Source organism: Dipodomys spectabilis, unplaced genomic scaffold (assembly GCF_019054845.1).
Source record: "Dipodomys spectabilis isolate Male_0828 unplaced genomic scaffold, ASM1905484v1 ptg000002l, whole genome shotgun sequence".
NCBI classification, from domain to species: Eukaryota; Metazoa; Chordata; class Mammalia; order Rodentia; family Heteromyidae; genus Dipodomys; species Dipodomys spectabilis.
The window spans coordinates 12,518,290-12,537,076 of NW_024870679.1; the positions used below are offsets into that span (position 1 = coordinate 12,518,290).

Consider the following 18,787-nt stretch of genomic DNA (forward strand, 5'->3'; position numbering starts at 1 on the left):
CCTTTCTTTAGGGAGAAATGGGGAAATACCAAATTAAAATATGATTCTTTTAAATGCCTGCCTATTTACATCTATTTACTCATTGTTTATGCTCTTCCTAGAACATCCTGGCTTTAAATCCTCGAACACAAACTCATGCAACTCTGCATTCAACTGCAGCCAAGAAACTTGACAAAAAACACTGGAAAAGAAATCCTGATAAGGACTGCTTTGTGAGTATCAATAATCCACGCTTTCCTGCTGGAAATTATCTCTTCTTCTTAGTATAAGATAAGCATTTACTTACATTTACAAATACAATAACTACATGAATGATACAACTATAATTTCTTTTTTCTATTACTGGTATCTTATACTTGAGTAATTTCAAAACTGTGTTTAATTTTAATGCTTTAAATATCCTGTGAAACACTTAAAATTTTGAATAGATCTAGTTTTGTGCCCAAATTTTATTTCTGTAAAATATTTAAAATTTTTTCTTAAAAAATTGGTTTCTTTAGTACAAGCCAGGCACTTATTTATAGCTCATTACCTATAATCCTAGCTCTTTAGGAGGGTACCACAAATGAAGGAAACCATGCATTCTTTGTTTCTCTGGGTCTGGCTTACTTCACTTAATATAATTTTTTCCAACTCTTTACATTTCTTTATGAATGGAAGGTCTTTTTTTAAAAAAATGTAACTAATTAATTAATTGTAAAGGTGATGTACAGAAGAGTTACAGTTACATAAGTAAGATAATAAGTGCATTTCTTTTCGAATAGTGTTACCCTCTCCCTCTTTTTCTCCCACTTTCCCTCCCCCAGACTCCCTTTCCCCCTAAGTTGTAAAGTTCATTTCCAACCCAGTGTCTAGTGAGTATCATTGTTGCATTGGTTCACTCTTTGTCCCATCATTTAACTGGTTCCCCTTCCCTTCCCCAATCAGATAGAACTTATACACAAGACAAAGGACACTGAAATCAAAGACGGTGACCACAGAGAATAAATCAGGAAAAAAATGAAGAAAAAAGAAGAAATAACTTCAAACAGAACTCTAAAAAATAAAATCTCAAACCAAAAGAGACCCTCTTGTTTCCATATCTTGGAGTTGATTTCAAGTAGCATAATTTATATGGTCATATGTGTATAACTATTGAGCTATTGTGATCCTCTGCTAAGGACTGTCCTAGACATATGCTAATTATTATAAATGAGGGAAACCATGGGACCTATGTTTCTTTGGGGCTGTCTTACTTCACTTAATATGGTTTTCTCCAAGTCTTTCCACTTCCTTACATATTGGGCAATGTCATTCTTTTGGATGGAAGCATAGAATTCCACTGCAGATTTCTTTGTGTGTTGTGTCATTTTTTTGTTCTTAGTATATATTTTTTTGTTCTTAGTATATATTTTTATACTGTACAGATGTGTTACAGTTATATGAGATTTTTATACTGTACAGATGGGTTACAGTTATATGAGCAAGGTAATGAGTCCATTTCCTATCGAATATTATTACCTCCTATTTTTCCTCTACTGTCCCTTTCCTCCCCAGCTCCCCAACTCCTCCCTCCCTTCTACCCCCTTGCAAAATTGTAAATTTTTTTTCAACATACGTATACCACATCTTCTTGATCCAATAAATGGAAGGTCTGTGGGAGAAAAGGTGTAATTTTCAAGCTTACCTCTTAAAAAACTATTGAGTGTTAGTCTCTTGTTTTAAGATCTGAGACCTGTAATCCAGAGGACTATGATTTTGGCTCATTAAATATTTGTTGGGAAAGTGTGAATGACTAAATGAAGGAATTTCTCCTTTTACTTCTTTAAGACATAAAGATTATGTTCTTGCTGGTCGCGGTGGCTCAAGCCTGTAATCCTAGCTACTCAGGAGGCTGAGATCTGAGGATCACAGTTCAAAGCCAGCTGGGGCAGGAAAGTATGTGAGACTCTTATCTCCAGTTAACCACTAGAAAACCAGAAGTGGTGCTGTGGCTTAAGAGGTAGAGCACTAGCCTTGAGTTGAAGAGCTGAATGACAGTGCCCAGGCCCAGAGTTGAAGCACCATAACAGACAAAAAAAAAAAAAAAGGATTATGTGTGGTGCGTGACAGTGACAATCTTGGTGTATCTTTGAGTATTGCCTTTTCTTTTCACCAGGACTGAAGGGGATGGTTCAGGTTTGTTTCTTCAGTCTCCTGATGATAATGGCTAGACTGAAACACTGTTAAACTATTTACTGAAACTCATTAGAATTACTTAGTGCTGTAGGAAGACCTAGCTAGCATATGCTTTCCAGAGTATCACTTTACTTCCTCACAAAGGACAAATAAAATGATAGATAAATGGGAATAAAGGAAAGTATGGGTTGTAATAATTAATTGTTAGGTTTCTATAGACAGATGTACATGTTCAGACAAGTTCCTGGCCTCCAAATGAAAAATTCTGATTTATCTATTTTGATTTTTGATCCATTTGTGGAGTATTTTTGCCTTAATTTTGCAGGGTTGTGCTTTCTTTCCATTCAGATAAGCCTGACTTACGGGTCTTTGCATAACAATGTCAGGAGTGAAGGATTGTCAGGGTCTTTGAAATGCCAGAGTCCTCCTTGATTCCCTGGGTGCCTTGCTTTCTGCAGTCTTTCACTGCTTTGATGTTTCAACTTCCACACTTCAAGTTCTATATTTAATGGGCCCCAAAGATGAATAAAATCTATAAAATTGGTCATCTAAATTTGTTTTTAATAAATAAATTTGGTTTTAATAAATAATTATAGGCTTCTTAGAATATATGCATGTTTTTGTGCCATAGAACTTCCCTAAGAACGGCAACTTGAGAATTTTTGCCCAGGAATTTCTTCACTTGGCAGTTAGATATCATTCTTGGATTAATTGGAAATTCTGAATTCAGTAGGGGATTTACACTGGCAAATGTGTTTATACTGGTTAATGAAGCACGAAGCAGTTATTTCCAGTATCTTTTAAGCAGGTGTTCCATAACTGCTGTTTATTTTTGCCATTTTGAAAAATGTTGAACTGCCCTAATTACATAAATATTCTACACTCATTTTCCATGAGCAATTTTTGAAGACCAGAAAACATTATGAATCAGAAAATTTATCCTGGGTGAAAATGAAAAGGAAATGCAGTTAAGTGTACTGAATTATTAGATCAGTTTTTAAGAATTTTTAGCAAATTGGTTTTTATACATGACGCATAGTAGGTACTAGTGTTTAAGAAAAAGGAACAAAACATACTGTATATTTAAAATTTGTAACCTGCAGTCTTATTTCTGAGTGCTTTTTTTAATTAATTTTTTTTTGAACATACACTTTCTTCCTTTTTCTTTTGTTTATGTGGTACTGAAGAATTGAACCCAGGACCTCATGTATGCTAGGAAGCACTCTACCACTAAGCCATGTTCCCAGCCCCTGAGCACTTTTACTTAGCCTTTGGAATCAACTTTGAGGAAGTTTTCTATTTTATTTCCAGTGATAGATGAAGGGACTCCCCAAACCATTCTACCACAAAATGTTGGAACTAGAGATTGAACCCATGCAATCTTGCAGAACAAGTCTTTAAGTAGAATGATTTGCATAAGGCCATTAAAAAAAAAAAACCATGGATTTTTTTTTTATTTTACAGACATTAAAAATGACTTGGTAACAAAGAAGATTTGGGTGTTCCATCCTGTGCACAGGATAGAACATTCATGGCTTATCTGCAGTAGGCAGAGCACTGTGCTATTTATTCTTCCTCTGTTGGAATAAGCTCAAATGTGATCCAGACCTTACTAAGAAGTTCTCACTTCCTTTGAAGTGAGAATGGTACCTTCCCAAGGAAGAACATGATAGGAATTTCAGTTATCAATGTGAGTCAGTCAGAGCTGTTTCTGGATGAGCCATTCTGGCTTTCGGTGTGGAAGATGAGTTTTAAGAGTAAGATAGGAGGTGAGAGTAAGATAGGTTGGTGTAGAACATTAGAAGGCACATGACAAAGACCAGGGGAAGGAAGTGTGTAGGAGAGAGAGTAGCATGGATATATACAGGAAGGAAAATATGTCTTGGGAGTTCAATTTGTATGCCCATTTTGTTGTTTGAAGTGTAGAACAGGAAGTCACAAATGAGACTGAGATTGTTTGAAACTCTCGTCTATGCATCATTTGGTTAGATATTAAATTTATAACTCGGTACAGGGCCTAAGATGAACACCAGCATATGTAGGTGGTAATTAAAAGCCCATAGGTAGAATTTCCTTGGAAGTATGTGTGGGAATGATAAGTATGTGGAGAGCTTTGGCATTAGGGTTGAATGAGGGCTAGGCTAGGGAGACAAAGGCCTCAGTTACAAAATGTAAGAGGCACTGGGCACCGGTGGCTCACGCCTGTAATCCTAGCTATGCAGGAGGCTGAGATCTGAAGATTATGATTCAACACCAGCCCAAGCAGGAACATCTATGAGACTTCCAATAAACCACTAGAAAACCGGAAGTGGTGCTGTGGCTCTCAAGTGGTAGAGAGCTCACCTTGAGCTGAAGAGCTGAGGGACAGCACCCAAGCCCAGAGTTCAAGTCCCATGACTCTCTCTCTCTCTCTCTCTCTCTCTCTCACACACACACACACACACACACACACACAAAGTAAGAGGCTATCAAAGAAGGTCACTAATCAAGCTAAATAACTGAGAAAGCAGAAGAAAATAAAACATGTTGCCTCAGGCCCTGAGGCTCAAACTCAGCCTGATACTGTACCCTACCTGGAATGGGCAGGCAAAGATGACAAAAGAAGTCTCATAGGAGGTGAGAGAAGAACACAATTTGAGGGTGTCTGCCAAGAATGAGAGGTTGAGGGGCTGGGAAGGTGGCTCAGTGGTAAAGTGCTTGCCTTGCACGCATGAGGCCCGGGGTTCGATTCCTCAGCACCACATAAGCAGAAAAGCCAGAAGTGGCACTGTGGCTCAAGTGGTAAGAGCACTAGCCTTGAGCTGAGGAGCTCAGGGACAGCGCCTAGGCCCAGAGTTCAAGCCCCACAACTGACCAAAAACAACAACAAAAACAACAAAATGTTGTTTCTACCCCCCCCTTTTGTTGCAAATGTAATTATTATTATTATTATTTTGCTTTTTATGCTTTTGGAAATTATCCTGAAATTATTATTATTATTCCTTGTCCTCTGGGTCCATTTTTTTCCATCTCAAGTTTACTTGACTAACACAGTTATTTACTTTGCTTAGCTAGCCAGCTACTTGGCTCTGTTAAAGTCAATATAGAATGCAGGTCCCAGGATTGGATTGGTATTTCAAATTAACAATCTGGAAGTTAAGCTCCAAAACCAAATGAACTTTTGACTGGATTCACCAGTGAAATGACAATCTAAAACAGCTTTTCTCAGGCTAGAGCTTCTTTCTTCTGGGTCATTAACAATAGCTTCCTTTCAAAAACAGATTCAAAACTCAAGTTTCTGAGATGAAAAAAAAACACAAAAAAAAAACCCAAAAAATCCCCACAAAACTCCACTGCCAGGCGCTGGTGACTCATGCCTGTAATCCTAGCTACTTAGGAGGCTGAGTTCTGAAGATCATGGTTCAAAGCCAGCTCAGGCTCTTATCTCCAATTAATCACCAAAAAGCTGGAAGTCTTGAGTTGTGGTTCCAGTGGTAAAGCACTAACTTTGAGCAAAAAAAAATTTTCAGGTACAATGCTTAGGACCCGAGTTCAAGTTCCAGGGGCTTCACTAAAACAAAAAAGCAAACCACTTCCCTCCCCCACAGTATAACCCTTGCTTTCACTATATTTGATGTCAGTATAACTTGTGGAGGAGATGGGGAAAAACCAGTTGTTTAAGGATACAGGTGGACCTGTTGCAACAATGAGAAGTACAAGTTGTCATGTCCAAAACGAACTTTACAATGTTGGTGGGGGGGGGGGGGCTGGGGGGAGGGAGGAAGGAGAAGGATTGGGATTAGGGGGGGAGGGGGGAGGCTGGGAAGGGATGTGAAGGATAAACAAAGGAGGAGGCTGCAATGCTTGGTAAGAAATGTACACATTATCCTGCCCATGTAACTGTAACTCCTCTGTACAGTATGTTCACAAATAAAATTAAATTAAAAAAAAAAAAAAAAAAAAAAGCAAACCACTACCCAATCCTTTCTTCAGCATGTGAAAAATGCAGTGTTGGTATAATATACATAGCTGCCTAAAAATTAGGGGATACTGATAACAGAACCTCTTTTATTTTCCTCCAACTTGAACTTAATTCCTAGTTGTGGTCATCTCTGGGGTAATTTAGAGTTTTAGTCAGATGTTAGGGCCTCCTTTTGAAAGCCTGCACCTCTGTGGTTTTCACTCCATATGTGCATTGATGTTGTCAGAGATTTCTTTTCAAACCAGATATCTGAAATAAAATGGTAAATGACCAAAAAGAAGAAAATGTTAACTCTTGATATCCTGAGGCTGTAATAGAAAGGCTTTGCTTTAATTATTTATTTCAGACTGATCACAACTTTCTCCTCATCCTGCGTGACACACAAATTAAACTCATTTGTAATTGTCAGCCATCAACCCTGTGACTTTTATTTTGCTATGTGTGCCTTGTATACATCTATTTCTCCTTTTTCTTTTGATAGTCCTGGAGTTTTGACCTAGTGGCCTCCTCTTGGCTACTCAGACACACACACCACTGAGCCATACCTCTAACCCTGATTTTTGGGTCTTGCTTCCTATTCAGATGCACACTTGGGTTTGATCCCCATATTTTAATCTAAGAACAGCCAGGGGCTGTTCTCAGGAACTTTGTTTTCTTTTTCTAACTGGGATGACTTTGAACACGAATCTTAAAAATCTCAGCTTCCCAACTGGGGATGACAGGCATAATCTTAGCTAAACATGCAACTAGCACCCTGCTATATGCATCTATTTTCATAGCAAGTTACCCAAGAATAAGTGATACAAGGATTGATGATTTCTGGTTTGAAAGTTGCTGACCTCTAATTTGAAATTTTATGATCCTTTATTTGAAATTGCTTTTATTTAAGTCAACACTATTGTTTATCAGAATACAGTTCGCTGAACAGGACTTAACATTGAACTGGAGAAAACTTTTCCCTAAGTAATGTATATTTCAATTGGAACAAACGTTGGTTTATTTGGTTTTGGTAGTAACTTGGGTTGAATTCAGGGCTTTGCATTTCCTAGGCACATGTTCTACCACTTGAGCCATGTTTCCATTCTTTGTTGTTCTCCTTAGTATTTACTTATTTCTGTGTGCCAGTCCTGAGGCTTGAACTCAGGGCCTGGGTTCTTATTTTTTTCTTTTTTCTTCCTTTTTTTTTTTTATCCTGAAGGCTGATGCTCTATCACTTGACATTAACTCCCTCCACAGGATTAGTCCAGGAGGCATGGGCTAGGGGGGAGGGGGCTTATGCAATTCCAATGTATGAATGAGTATCAGGTCCACATGACCTCTAGAGAATGGTTTATGCTGGATCTTTATTTTGTGGAGTTAAAGGTCTGGTATTTTGAGTTCAGTCAGCTGGTTGTGTATACACCTCAGGTTTAAATAAAGTGGATGGAGCATTGTAGAACATCTCATTACATCCTACAACTTTGTGAGCTCTTTTGTTCATAACAGAGTCTGGTCCCTTGTGAGCTGGAAATTTTACTTCTCATATTTTTCCTCCAGAGACCTTGTGATTTCTTCCTCCTGTAGTTGCTGCTTTTGTTTTCTGGTTACCTAGTATTTTTGCCTTCCCCAGGATTGAACACCCTGAGGAACTCTCTTTGGCATATCCACATTGTTTGTGAATGACTGATCACTATCTGTACTATAAACCTACTTCCTTGACGGAGATGCAGAAGAGCAGTCTGTAGAAAGGACCATGAAGGCCTATTGGTAATAGAAAACTGAGCATGTCCTCTACTGCCCAGATATCGATATGCATATACATTTATATACATATACATACACACACACATATATATATACATTTATGTACATATACATACACATCCAGGCAGAAAGAGAAAGATGGAGAGAGGGAGCAAAGAGAATTGTCAGACATTTCAGCATTAATTTCTGTACATAAACTTGGAAAAAAAATTTCTGTGAGATTCATTTGCTATGTTTTTTTTTTCCTTCTCCAGAATACATCACTGTGATACCTTAGTTTTGGCAAGTTGTCATCTAAGCTAGGCCTCTGTTGCACTGTGAAGGAATTCTATGTAACCCTCCTGGTGAGCTGGAGCTTTAGGGCTACTGAGCTCTAACCCAAAATGCTTTCTGTTGAAGGGCTTAAATAGCAGAATGCTTACTCTCAATGTCTGACAGAGAAATTTCTCTTGGGAGAAGTTTTTCATATAGACTCTGTTATCCAAGAACATTGAGCTGAGATTCCCAAAGATCTGGAACCAAACTGATTTGATTTGTTTACATAGGAGTTCTTTGTGTAATCATAAATATTAAACTAGATTTGTGTGATCTATTGTAGGTCAATAAGTACTATATAATAAAGCAGATGTGTGGTAAGACGATGTCGATAAAAACAGCATATGTATATTTTAGAAGAAATTAATGAGGCCTATTACTGTATTTGCAAATAAGAAGTATCTTTGCATAGGGGAAAATAGAGTCTTCTAAACAAAAGAAATCAGCCAGATTGTCTTTAGAGCCTAATGGTATATTTTACCTTTGCAAAACATTTATTTGGTGCTCATAGCAAATAAATAGGCGAATTTTGCTGTGTTCCCGAATGGGCATACAATGGCAGCTGTCTTTCTAATCGGTCTGCTATTCAAGCACTAATAGGTGGAACCCACATCGAAAGCTAGAAGCCTGAATAGGTAGACAATGGCAGCCACATTTTTAATCACAGTCCTATTCAAGCACTAACGAGAGTGATGATGATGGGACCTGCACTGGGGAGCACTTTGACTTCTGATTCTTTGAACTGCTGTCTGTGCAGAATGTGCCACATACACAGCTCGCTTGGCCAGACAGACTTCCTTCAATAAAGTGCCGAGATTTCCAATGTAGGAAATATTACATTAGTGCCTATTGAAATGATTAGGAATGGAGGAGCGTTTCTTCTTCTTGGGGCTGAGGTATATGCTTCAGCATCCTGACAAAATACAGACCATTAATGTGGCGGGCTCTACTCTGAGTATTGTGCAGGGACCATAGGGAGCAAGGGTCTTCCTGCAGTCCTGGGCTTCCAGTTAGTTGAACAGGAGCTGAAGTGCACATCTCTTCTGTCTTGGTTCTCCTGCTTGCCTTTGATGAATATTGAGATATTTGGATTTTCATATCACCTACTCAAGATCAGGACACTTTTCACAACATTCTGTTCTCATTTTCTTTAAGCCAGGGAATGTTTTAAGGTTGTCTATGAGTTGCTTTAGTAAAGAATTGTGTTATATATACCCTGTTGGCGGGGTCATGCTTCCATTAAATAGTCCTTAGCCAAGTGGAATGAAGTCTTGCTCTTTTCTTTTCTCGGCATTTCAAATATCCACTTTGATTTCTGTTAACCTGTTTCCTGTGATTGAGCCTAAAAATATTTATGAGTGTTCAACATGTGTAGATTAGCTCCTGGTTAAGAATTTCAACATCCATATTGGAAGATGTGGCTCTGAAATCAGCAAGTCTGTGTACTATATTTATATGTGTAATGTGTATAAAGGAAGCAAAGACACGTCTCCCATCACTGCAGACACAGCTATAGGAGGTTTCTAAGGAGGTCAGGGTTATTTTAGTGAGGTTTGCTGGCACACATTCCTTTGGTGCTGAGTTCGCATCTGCAGATACAGGGTTTTCTCCTGGTTTTGGAGAGGAGAGAGGGGACAGCCTGATAATAGGAAATCTATGTCTGTTTTTAAGCTGATGGGGGAAGGGAAACGTGCTCTTTCTGCATTTGCATTTTCAGCTGGAGTCCTCACTCTATTGGCATACTTGATGGTTACCTTGTGTGCAACCTCTCAGGTTTGGATTCGCTGTCTCAATGTTCTCCTTGTTGGAGGGTTCTATTGTGTAAGAGACAAGTATTTGCAATGATTTCTGGGATGAATATGAGAGTACTGTGGAGTACATCTTTGAGGAGATCAGCCCCACAAATCCATAAGTTTATATATTAGGTTTTTGAGCCTTTGCTTGTACCATTTGACCCTTATTATATCTACTTGTATTTTTCTTATGGGATAACCATATTTTTTCTTCAGAAATCTGGGTCAAGAAGTCTGCTTATATTCTGAGCTGTTTGAGCAGGAGACCAAGAAAGAGGGAGAGGGAGATAGGGAGAAAGAGATGGCAGAGAGAAGGAGGGAGAAGAGAAGGGGAAGGGGGAGACAGAAGAGAAGGAGAGCAGGAGGAAAGGGAGAATGGGAAGAGAGGGACTATAGAGGGGGAGAGAGAAAGAGTACACAATAGAACTTGGCTCTGTAGAGTGGGCTTTTCCATCCGTCACAGACAGGGAACAGAAGAAAATCCAGTCTGAAGAGAGAGATCAAGCTAGATACAGAGAACCTGGCTAGAGTTCTTATGACTCTTCTTGCAGCTTTGTGATCTGTGAGACTCTTCAGTACCCTAACAGATTTTGTACAAAGTCTCAAGGAATTCAGTGGTAAATGTTCAGTTCTTATGACTTTAGAAAAAGAGGCTTTATTGTTAGGTAATATGTTAAAATTACAGTTCTGTTGTGTGATACAATAAAGCTTAAATGTAATCAGCTCCTGTTCAGAGCTAGACTAGCCTGGGCAGGAATCTTGCCTATGCATTTACTAAGATGATCTCAGGTATGATTTTTTTTTTAATCTCTACCAACTAGCTTCTGTGCCCTTCACAACAAAACAGACACAGTAATAATTATGGAAATCTAGCTAAGCTGAACATCAATGGCTCATGCCTATAATTCTAGCTACTCAGAAGGCTGAGATCTGAGGATTGAGAGTTCAAGGCAGCCTAGGCTGGAAAGTCTGTAAGACTCTTATCTGCAATTAATCACCAAAAAAGCTGGACGTAGAGCTGTGACTTAAGTGGTAGAGTATGAGCAAACAAAGCTAAGAGACAGCACCCTGTTCATGAGTTCAAGCTCCAGTACTGGAACACATACAAAAAAATATTTTGAGGAGTAAATGAACCAATGTGTTTTAAGAGAGTAGAATCCAAGTTTAGTGCATGGTAAGTTCTTACTTTACAGCACTTTTGATATAAATATGATCCCTGAGTCATGCTTCAAATGATCAATCATTTCTCTTGGATTTCCTTGAAGGAGTATTATATCTTTTAGTAATAAGTTACAGATATTTAAAATTGGACACAGTGATCCTCCATTTATTTTTCCTAAATGAGACGTTTTCAAATATTATGTAGTTTTTAATTTAGTATTCAGCAAATAAATCTCGGTTGATACATGAATTTCATGATTAAATGGACCCTTTATCATAAACTCTCAGCCTTGCTTCCTTTATGAGATGAAACTTATACAGATTGCATATTTTTAGTGTTTGTGCATTATGTGAATGTAGGTTGTTTACTTTGGATTTCTTCCATTTCTCCTTGGCATTACTAATACAGGTAGTGTTTATGATAAGAGTATTGCACCATCTCATTTTCTTTGTTTGGGACTTTTATTATGCTTTCTCTTCAACTGACTGTTAGGTTTTTGAAATTTAAATCACTGTTTATCTTTATCTTTCTCTCTCCTTTCCCCTCTCCTTTCTCTATATCTTCCTTCTCTCTTTTCAAATCTGCGTTTGTATTTCTCCTGTCTTCATGACTACTTTCTAGTTTTAAAGCCAATATCTGTAAACCACAATTCAATTAATAATTTACCTACAGTATGTCTCCCTTAGCACTGCCTAAGAGAGTTTGAAGGGTCACTCTTCTCTCATTAATTATACTTAAAAACTTTCCAGTGGTCCCTAGGCTGCAGTCACTTCTTCATTTAATGAAAAAGGAATTGAAAAGGTGGATAAAATGAAGAGGGTCAGTATGTCTACCAAAGAACAATGGTTTGAATGTAGCCTACACCTATTATGTTTCAGAAGCAAACTCGGAATAAGTATTTTAGGTTGGATGAGGGATTCATGCCCATGAGCAGTAAAAGAAAAGATTTGTAAAGCAAAAAGGCTGGGTGTGGTGAGCCACAGTTGTAAGCCAGCACTCAGGAGGCTGTGGGCAGGAGGATTATGAGTGTGAGGCCAACTTGGGCTACACAGTGAGATACTGTCTTAACCTGCCCCAACACACCATAAATAAATGAATAATAAATAAATAAGATTGATGAGGAAAATACCAAAGGGAGAAGATCATTCAGATTGGGAAACAATAATTTGGATATACTTTAATAATTTAGGATTGTTCTCTGAAGGTCATCACTGTTGTCATGACTTTGACATGCTATCCCCCAAGTCACATTTTAGGATTCATAATTAATCTTTATTTGTTGGAAAGCCATTGATGAGTTAGGGCCATTTTGGCATGACAGTCCCCTAAATGACATAGTTTGTGACACACAGTTAGTGCTCAATCAGTGGTGGTTGTTACTCTGTCCTTGATGGATGGGTTTCATTTGCCCTTGTTTTGCTATTATTGTTCTTATTGCTATTGGATTCTCGTTATAGTATTGGTACTGTCATTCCTTCTGTGCTCTGGCTGTGCAGAGCTGAAACAGCAGTATAAAGATGAGAGGGCAGCTTCATGCCAATTGAGAAACAGGCTGGAAGATAGACACAGCCAGCCTCAGGCTCTTGGGTATGTATTGGAAAGGTCATCTGTTTTCTTTCAGTATCAGGGATTGAACCCAGGGCTTTATGTGTGCTAAGCATCTGCTCTGCCACATCCCCAGCCCTGGGAAAGTTATCTGCTAGTCTCCACTAGGCTTTCACTGATGTGCTTAACTTGACCAAGCTGTCATATGCTTTCCTATTTTGCATGTTCACACTCCTGTTCCTTTCTCAGTAACAGTGTTCCTTTTGGTATGCTCATCTTACAACTTCTTAGTGAATAGCTCATAGTATCCTTCCTCTAGCACTGAATTTTGAAAGACCTTCATTTTCTTTTTTCCCTCCCTCTCTCCCTCTGTCCCTCTCTCTTTCTTTCTTTTGTAATATTTTTTATTGTAAAGATACTGTACAGAGAGGTCAGAGTTACATGAGTAAGGTAATGAGTACATTTCCTATTGAGCATTGTTACCTCCTCTGTTTTTCCCCTACCATCCCTTCCTTCCCCACCTTCCCAAACCCTCCCTCCCCACCCCAAGTTGTAAAGTTTGTTTTCAACATAGTGTCTTGTACATCTCATTGTTACAGTGGGTCAACCTGTGTCCTTATTTAAGTATTTTGTTATTTCCCTTTCTTTCTTTCTTTCTTTCTTTCTTTCTTTCTTTCTTTCTTTCTTTCTTTCTTTCTTTCTTTCTTTCTTGCTTGCTTGCTTGCTTGCTTGCTTGCTTGCTTTCTTTTCTTCTTCCCTTCTTTCTTTCTTTCTTTCCTTCTTTCTTTCTTTTTCTTTGTTTCTCTCTCTTTCCTTCTTCCTTCCTTCCTTTGTTTCTCCTTTCCTTTCCTTTCTTTTCCTTTCCTTTCCTTTCCTTTTCTGCCAATCTTGGAGCTTGAACTCATGGCCTAGACACTGTCCCTGAGCTTCTTTTACTCAAGGCTAGTGCTCTACCACTTGAACCACAGCTCCACTTCCAGCTTTTTCTTTTATGTGGTACTGAGGAATGCTAAGCAAGCACTCTACCACTAAGGCACATTCCTAGTCCAGGCCTTTATTTTCTAATGAATTGTAGTTACCTGGTTTCAATTTCCAGAGTAGGAAACAATTGAAGAAAGACAAGTGCATGAAAATGGTGGTATTTTCGACTTTATCATCCAAGTAAATGGACATAGAACTGATGATAGAAAAGATAGAATATGAAATCCAATGATATACAATTAGACCGTTAAGTGTAAATTTATAGTAGATGAGTCCTAAAACATTAAACTCTAGAAAACATCAGATAATAGTAGACATGCCTTCAGTATTACTTTCAGGATTAATAATATGCATTCTAAAAAAAATCGCTTCTGTCAAGAAAAACTGAATGGTTTTATAAGATGGTAAATGGGTAATTTCTATCTCTGTTTTGAGGCTGTGTTTTGGTGTTTAGAATCTTGCTAGGAAGCCCAGGCTGATCTTGGACTCGTGATTCTCCTGGCTGACCCTCCTCAGTGTTAGGATTATACATATGTGTCACCATAATGAGACAGTAGCAATTCCTAGTTTGATGATGCAGGACTTTAGCAGGTCCACAGAGTGGGAGAAGGAAGGGTAAGAGGTGATTTAGGAGAACAAAACAAAGATGAGCAGAACAAATAAACAGCATACAGTGGATGTGCTTAGGCCTCATAAAGTTTGTAAAATAGTGCTATGTTTTAAACTAAGTTCAAATAGTATGATTTCACAGGAATTGACAGAACAGCAACCAGAGCATGCAGGTCTTTCAAAATATGTGACCATGTACTTTTTTTCAAAACTCAAGTACTATTTATTTAATTTTTCACAGTCATTCAAAGATATGACTACTAGAATTATCCCTGTTTTTTTTTTTAAGAAAGAAGGAACTGATAATTAGAATTGTTAAGCTTTTTTTTTTTTTTTTTTGTCCAAGTGATGCAGCTAACAAGTGAGATATTAATATTAGGACATGAAATCAGACATCTTTATATCCTAGCACCCTTCAGAATATATAAAACTGCATTTGTATATTTACAAGAGGAAATGGATTGCTTGCAATATATTTGTACACAATTTAAAAGATAATGCTGAGTTTACGCATTTCTCCTCCAAGTTGACATTTTCTTTACAAGATATAATCAGAGGTTGTATGGAGTTTGCCCTCAAATTCAAAACAAGAAACTGTCTCACCAACATTAGCTTGTTATAACTGAAGCGAAGTTGTTGCTTTTGTTTAGAATTAGTATAACAAATAAATATATAAATAGCTCTTGGCACAGGCCTCAAAACAATAATGCCACTGTGTTGTCATATGAGACAGTCACCTAAAGAAAAAAAGTAATTTGCCTTTAGTTTCAAGTACATAAAATGAGCTGGGCACTGGTTGCTAACCTGTAATCCTAGCTACTCAGCACGTTGAGATCTAAGGAGCATGGTTTAACCACAGCACAGGCAGGAAGGTCTTTGAAACTCTTAGTGCTAATTAACCACCAAAAAGGCAGAAGTGGAGGTGTGGCTCAAATGGTAGGGAGCTAGCCTTGAGAAAAGAAAAACAAAGCTGAAGGATAGTGCTCAGGCCTTGAGTTCAAACCCCAGGACTGGCAATATATATATGTGTATATATATATATATGTATATATATATTTGTACATATACACACACACACACACACACACACATATATATATATATATATACATGCATATGAAGTATGAAAAGCATTTGAATAACTCAAGTTCACACTTAGAAAGCCACACATGAACTATCATATAAACCAATGTAAAAGACACTGCTGAAATGCAGAAAATAGTCTGATAAGAGTGCTTTTTTTTTTTCTTACTAAGATTTGTATCTTTTTGATGGTTCTCCTGTCACATTCCCATTTGGTCTATGGTTCTGTTTGCTAACACAATATTGGCCTCAGAAAAAGCACCTTTGGCAGACTTTTCTGCCCTAAAGAGTTCTTTGAAAGCAATCATAAATAGCATATCAAGATTGTAATTCCACTTTGCATTTACAAAGTGTCTTGCAAGGAACTGGAAGTACTTGACATTCATCACAGCCTTGGGGAAGTATTTCTAGAGTACACATTATTGTTCTGTCCTTCTTCTCTGGGGAAAATGCATGAAAAGAGGTTTTTCTAAGAGTTACCTGCACTTTTGTTTGTTTCTTTTCTTTTTTTTTATTTTAATAGTTGACTAGGTCTCAATAAATAGAAACTGTTATCTGTTTAATTTTCTGGCCAGAAATATTATATCATTGAGTTCTTATTTTATTTCACACATCATGTAAAAACTATCAGTAAATTGACACTACTTTTAAGATAAAAACAGAGTAAGACAGGGTCATAGTGCTCTGCTTCAGGACACCTTCAACTACATCATGATCAGGAGCCAGGGACGTCTTTAAAGCACTATGTTAAACCTGCCGTGCATGGCCTTACAGTTACCCTTTGCTTAGCATTTGCTTGGCTCACGCATGAGTCCAAGCAGAGGCCCATATATCATGTAGCTATAAATATTTAGAAGCTATAAATAAAGGGAAGAAACATTAATGTTTTACTAAGCTGCTTTAACAAATATATATTCCCAATGACAAACTAGAAATATTGTGTCATTCTATGCTGTTAATGGGCTGATGATCTTTAGAGGAATAGTACACATCTCTATAGCTTGTACTCCATTGAACTATGTTCTAATAACAATGTTAGAGAGGATTCAATTATAATTTATTTAAAATAGCCATATATGAATGTATTTTTCTTAATGTAAAGGAAAGCAAATATTTAAAATTCACAAATGACCATTATTTTCTTTAATAAGATTTTAAAAAATGACATCAGAAACACCAGATCTTAAATAAATAACTTACTAATGAACTTCAGGCTCTTAATAAAACAGTAACAAGGGATTCGAGGCATGGCTCAGTTGGTAGAACTATTGCCAATGAGTGAAAGTGTCAGATACAGAGTTTGAGTCTCTGATCAAAAGAAAATGAAAATAACACGAGTATGCAAAAAGCTCCAAAAGTAGTAGAGAAAAAGATAAAAATCTGTGCAGAAATGAGTGAAATGCAGACCAAAAGAACCACATGGCACATTAATAATGCAAAGAACTTGTTCTTCAGAAAGATAATCAAGATTGCTGATCATTTATCCAAACCATCTAGAAGAAAGGAGGAGATGGACTGAATTACTAAAATCAAAAATGTAAACAGGATGACAACAGATTTCAATAAAATTCAGAAGATCAGAGAGGAATATTCAATATTATTCTTTACAGAGATAGAAAAGGTAATCCTAAAATTCATAGCACAGCACTAAAGACCTTAAATAGTCAAAGCAATTCTCAGCAAAGAGAATATGCTAGAGGTAATACCAGACCTGATTTCAATCTATACTACAGAGCTACGGGGCATGGTATTGGCAAAAATCCAGACATATAGACCAATAGAATATAATAGAAGCCCCAGAAACGAGCCCACATCATGTTAAAAGACTAGAAGATACAAGCATAGGGAATAATTTCATAAATATAACTTAATAACAAAGGCTGATGAATAATGCTTGCAATTAGAATTGCATAAAACTAAAAAACTTCTGTACAGCAAATAGACTAGTCATTAAACTGAAGAAGTAACACATGAAATGGAAGAAAATCTTTGGCAGCTATCTGTCTGTCTGTTTTTTGTTTAGTGGGGCTTGAATGTCTGACTTCTAGCTCTTGCTTAGCTTTATTACTCAGAGCTGGCACTCTACCAAATGAGTCACATCTCTAATTCTGGCTTTTTTGCTAATCATTCAGATAGAAGAATATCTTGGATTTGTCTTCCTGGGCTGGCTTTAAATCAGGATCCTCAAATCTCAGCCTACTTAAGTGGCTAGGATTAAAGGCATGAGCCACTTGCTTCTGGCTTGCCAGCTGTCTTTCTCACAAGGGATTAATAACTGGAATATACAGAGTTTTAAAGACTAGCTTCCTTTCAAAACAATAACCCAATTAACAAACGGGCAAGTAAACTTACTAATTTTCAAAACAGCAAGTTCAAATGATTAATAAGTACATGAAAAAATGCTCAAGGTCACTAGTCATAGAGGAAACTGATATCAAAGCATCTTTGAGATTCCCTTCCAGTCTGGTCAGAATAGCCATTATTAAGAACACAACAAATGCTGTTGAAGATGTGGGAGACAGATAGGATATGTTGGTGGTGGAAGTGTAAACTAACGCAGCCACTGTAGAAATCAGTATGGAATTTCCTCAAAAACTAAAAACCAAGCTACCAGAAGATCCAGTGGTAACACATTTTCTCAGATATGCAGAGAAATGTGAATTAGGTTACAGTCTATCATTTCAGCATATATGCTTATTAGTGTATTATAGTAGATATGTAACACTAGAATATCTATTTAGGTTCTTGAAAATGTTATTTTATGAAAATATTGTTGATTTCTTAATACTCTGTATTAGGTTTAATTTTAACTGATGTACTAAAATGAAAAAAATTCATGGAGGTTTTTTTAATCATGAAAAGTTGCTAATTTTTTTGGGGGGGGGTAGTCTGGTTGTGGGGCCTGAACTCTGGGCCTGGGCACTGTCCCTTTGCTCTTCAGTTCAAGGCTAGTGCTCTACCGCTTGAGCCACAGTGCCACTTCCGGCTTTTTTCTTTTTGCTTATGTGGTGCTGAGGAATTGAACCCAGGGCTTCATGCATGCAAGGCTAGCACTCTACCACTGAACCACCTTCCTAGCCCTGCTAATTTTTTATATCATTTGTTTTGTATATATTGGTAGTCATGTGTTTTTTGTTCTTCATTTTGTTTGTGTGGTACATTACATTATTGATTTGACTTTGTGTGTGTGTGTGTATTACTCATCTTGTATCCTAGGTATAAATTCCCCTTGATTATGGTCACTGAGCATTTTTAATGTGCTGATGAATTCAGTTTGTAGTATTTTGTTGAAGAGTTAATTTTTCAAAATTTACCTAAGGAATTTTGTATGTCATAGCCTTCCTTTTGTTTACATGCCGTTATGTTTGAGCTGTGATGATACAGAAATCATGGTTCTTTGGGTTATTTTCCCTTTGGGAACATACAAAATAGAAAATG

At 37.4% G+C, this 18,787-nt stretch overlaps 1 protein-coding gene across 1 annotated transcript in view; it reads left to right on the forward strand.

Annotated features, from left to right (window-relative positions):
- The window catches only part of Dpyd (dihydropyrimidine dehydrogenase), a 715,003-nt gene that overhangs the window by 42,951 nt on the left and 653,265 nt on the right, over positions 1–18,787 (forward strand). Inside the window, exon 2 of the mRNA XM_042677821.1 lies at positions 102–212. Within this exon, the coding sequence (XP_042533755.1) occupies positions 102–212 (111 nt within the window). The remainder of the gene's footprint in view (positions 1–101; positions 213–18,787) is intronic.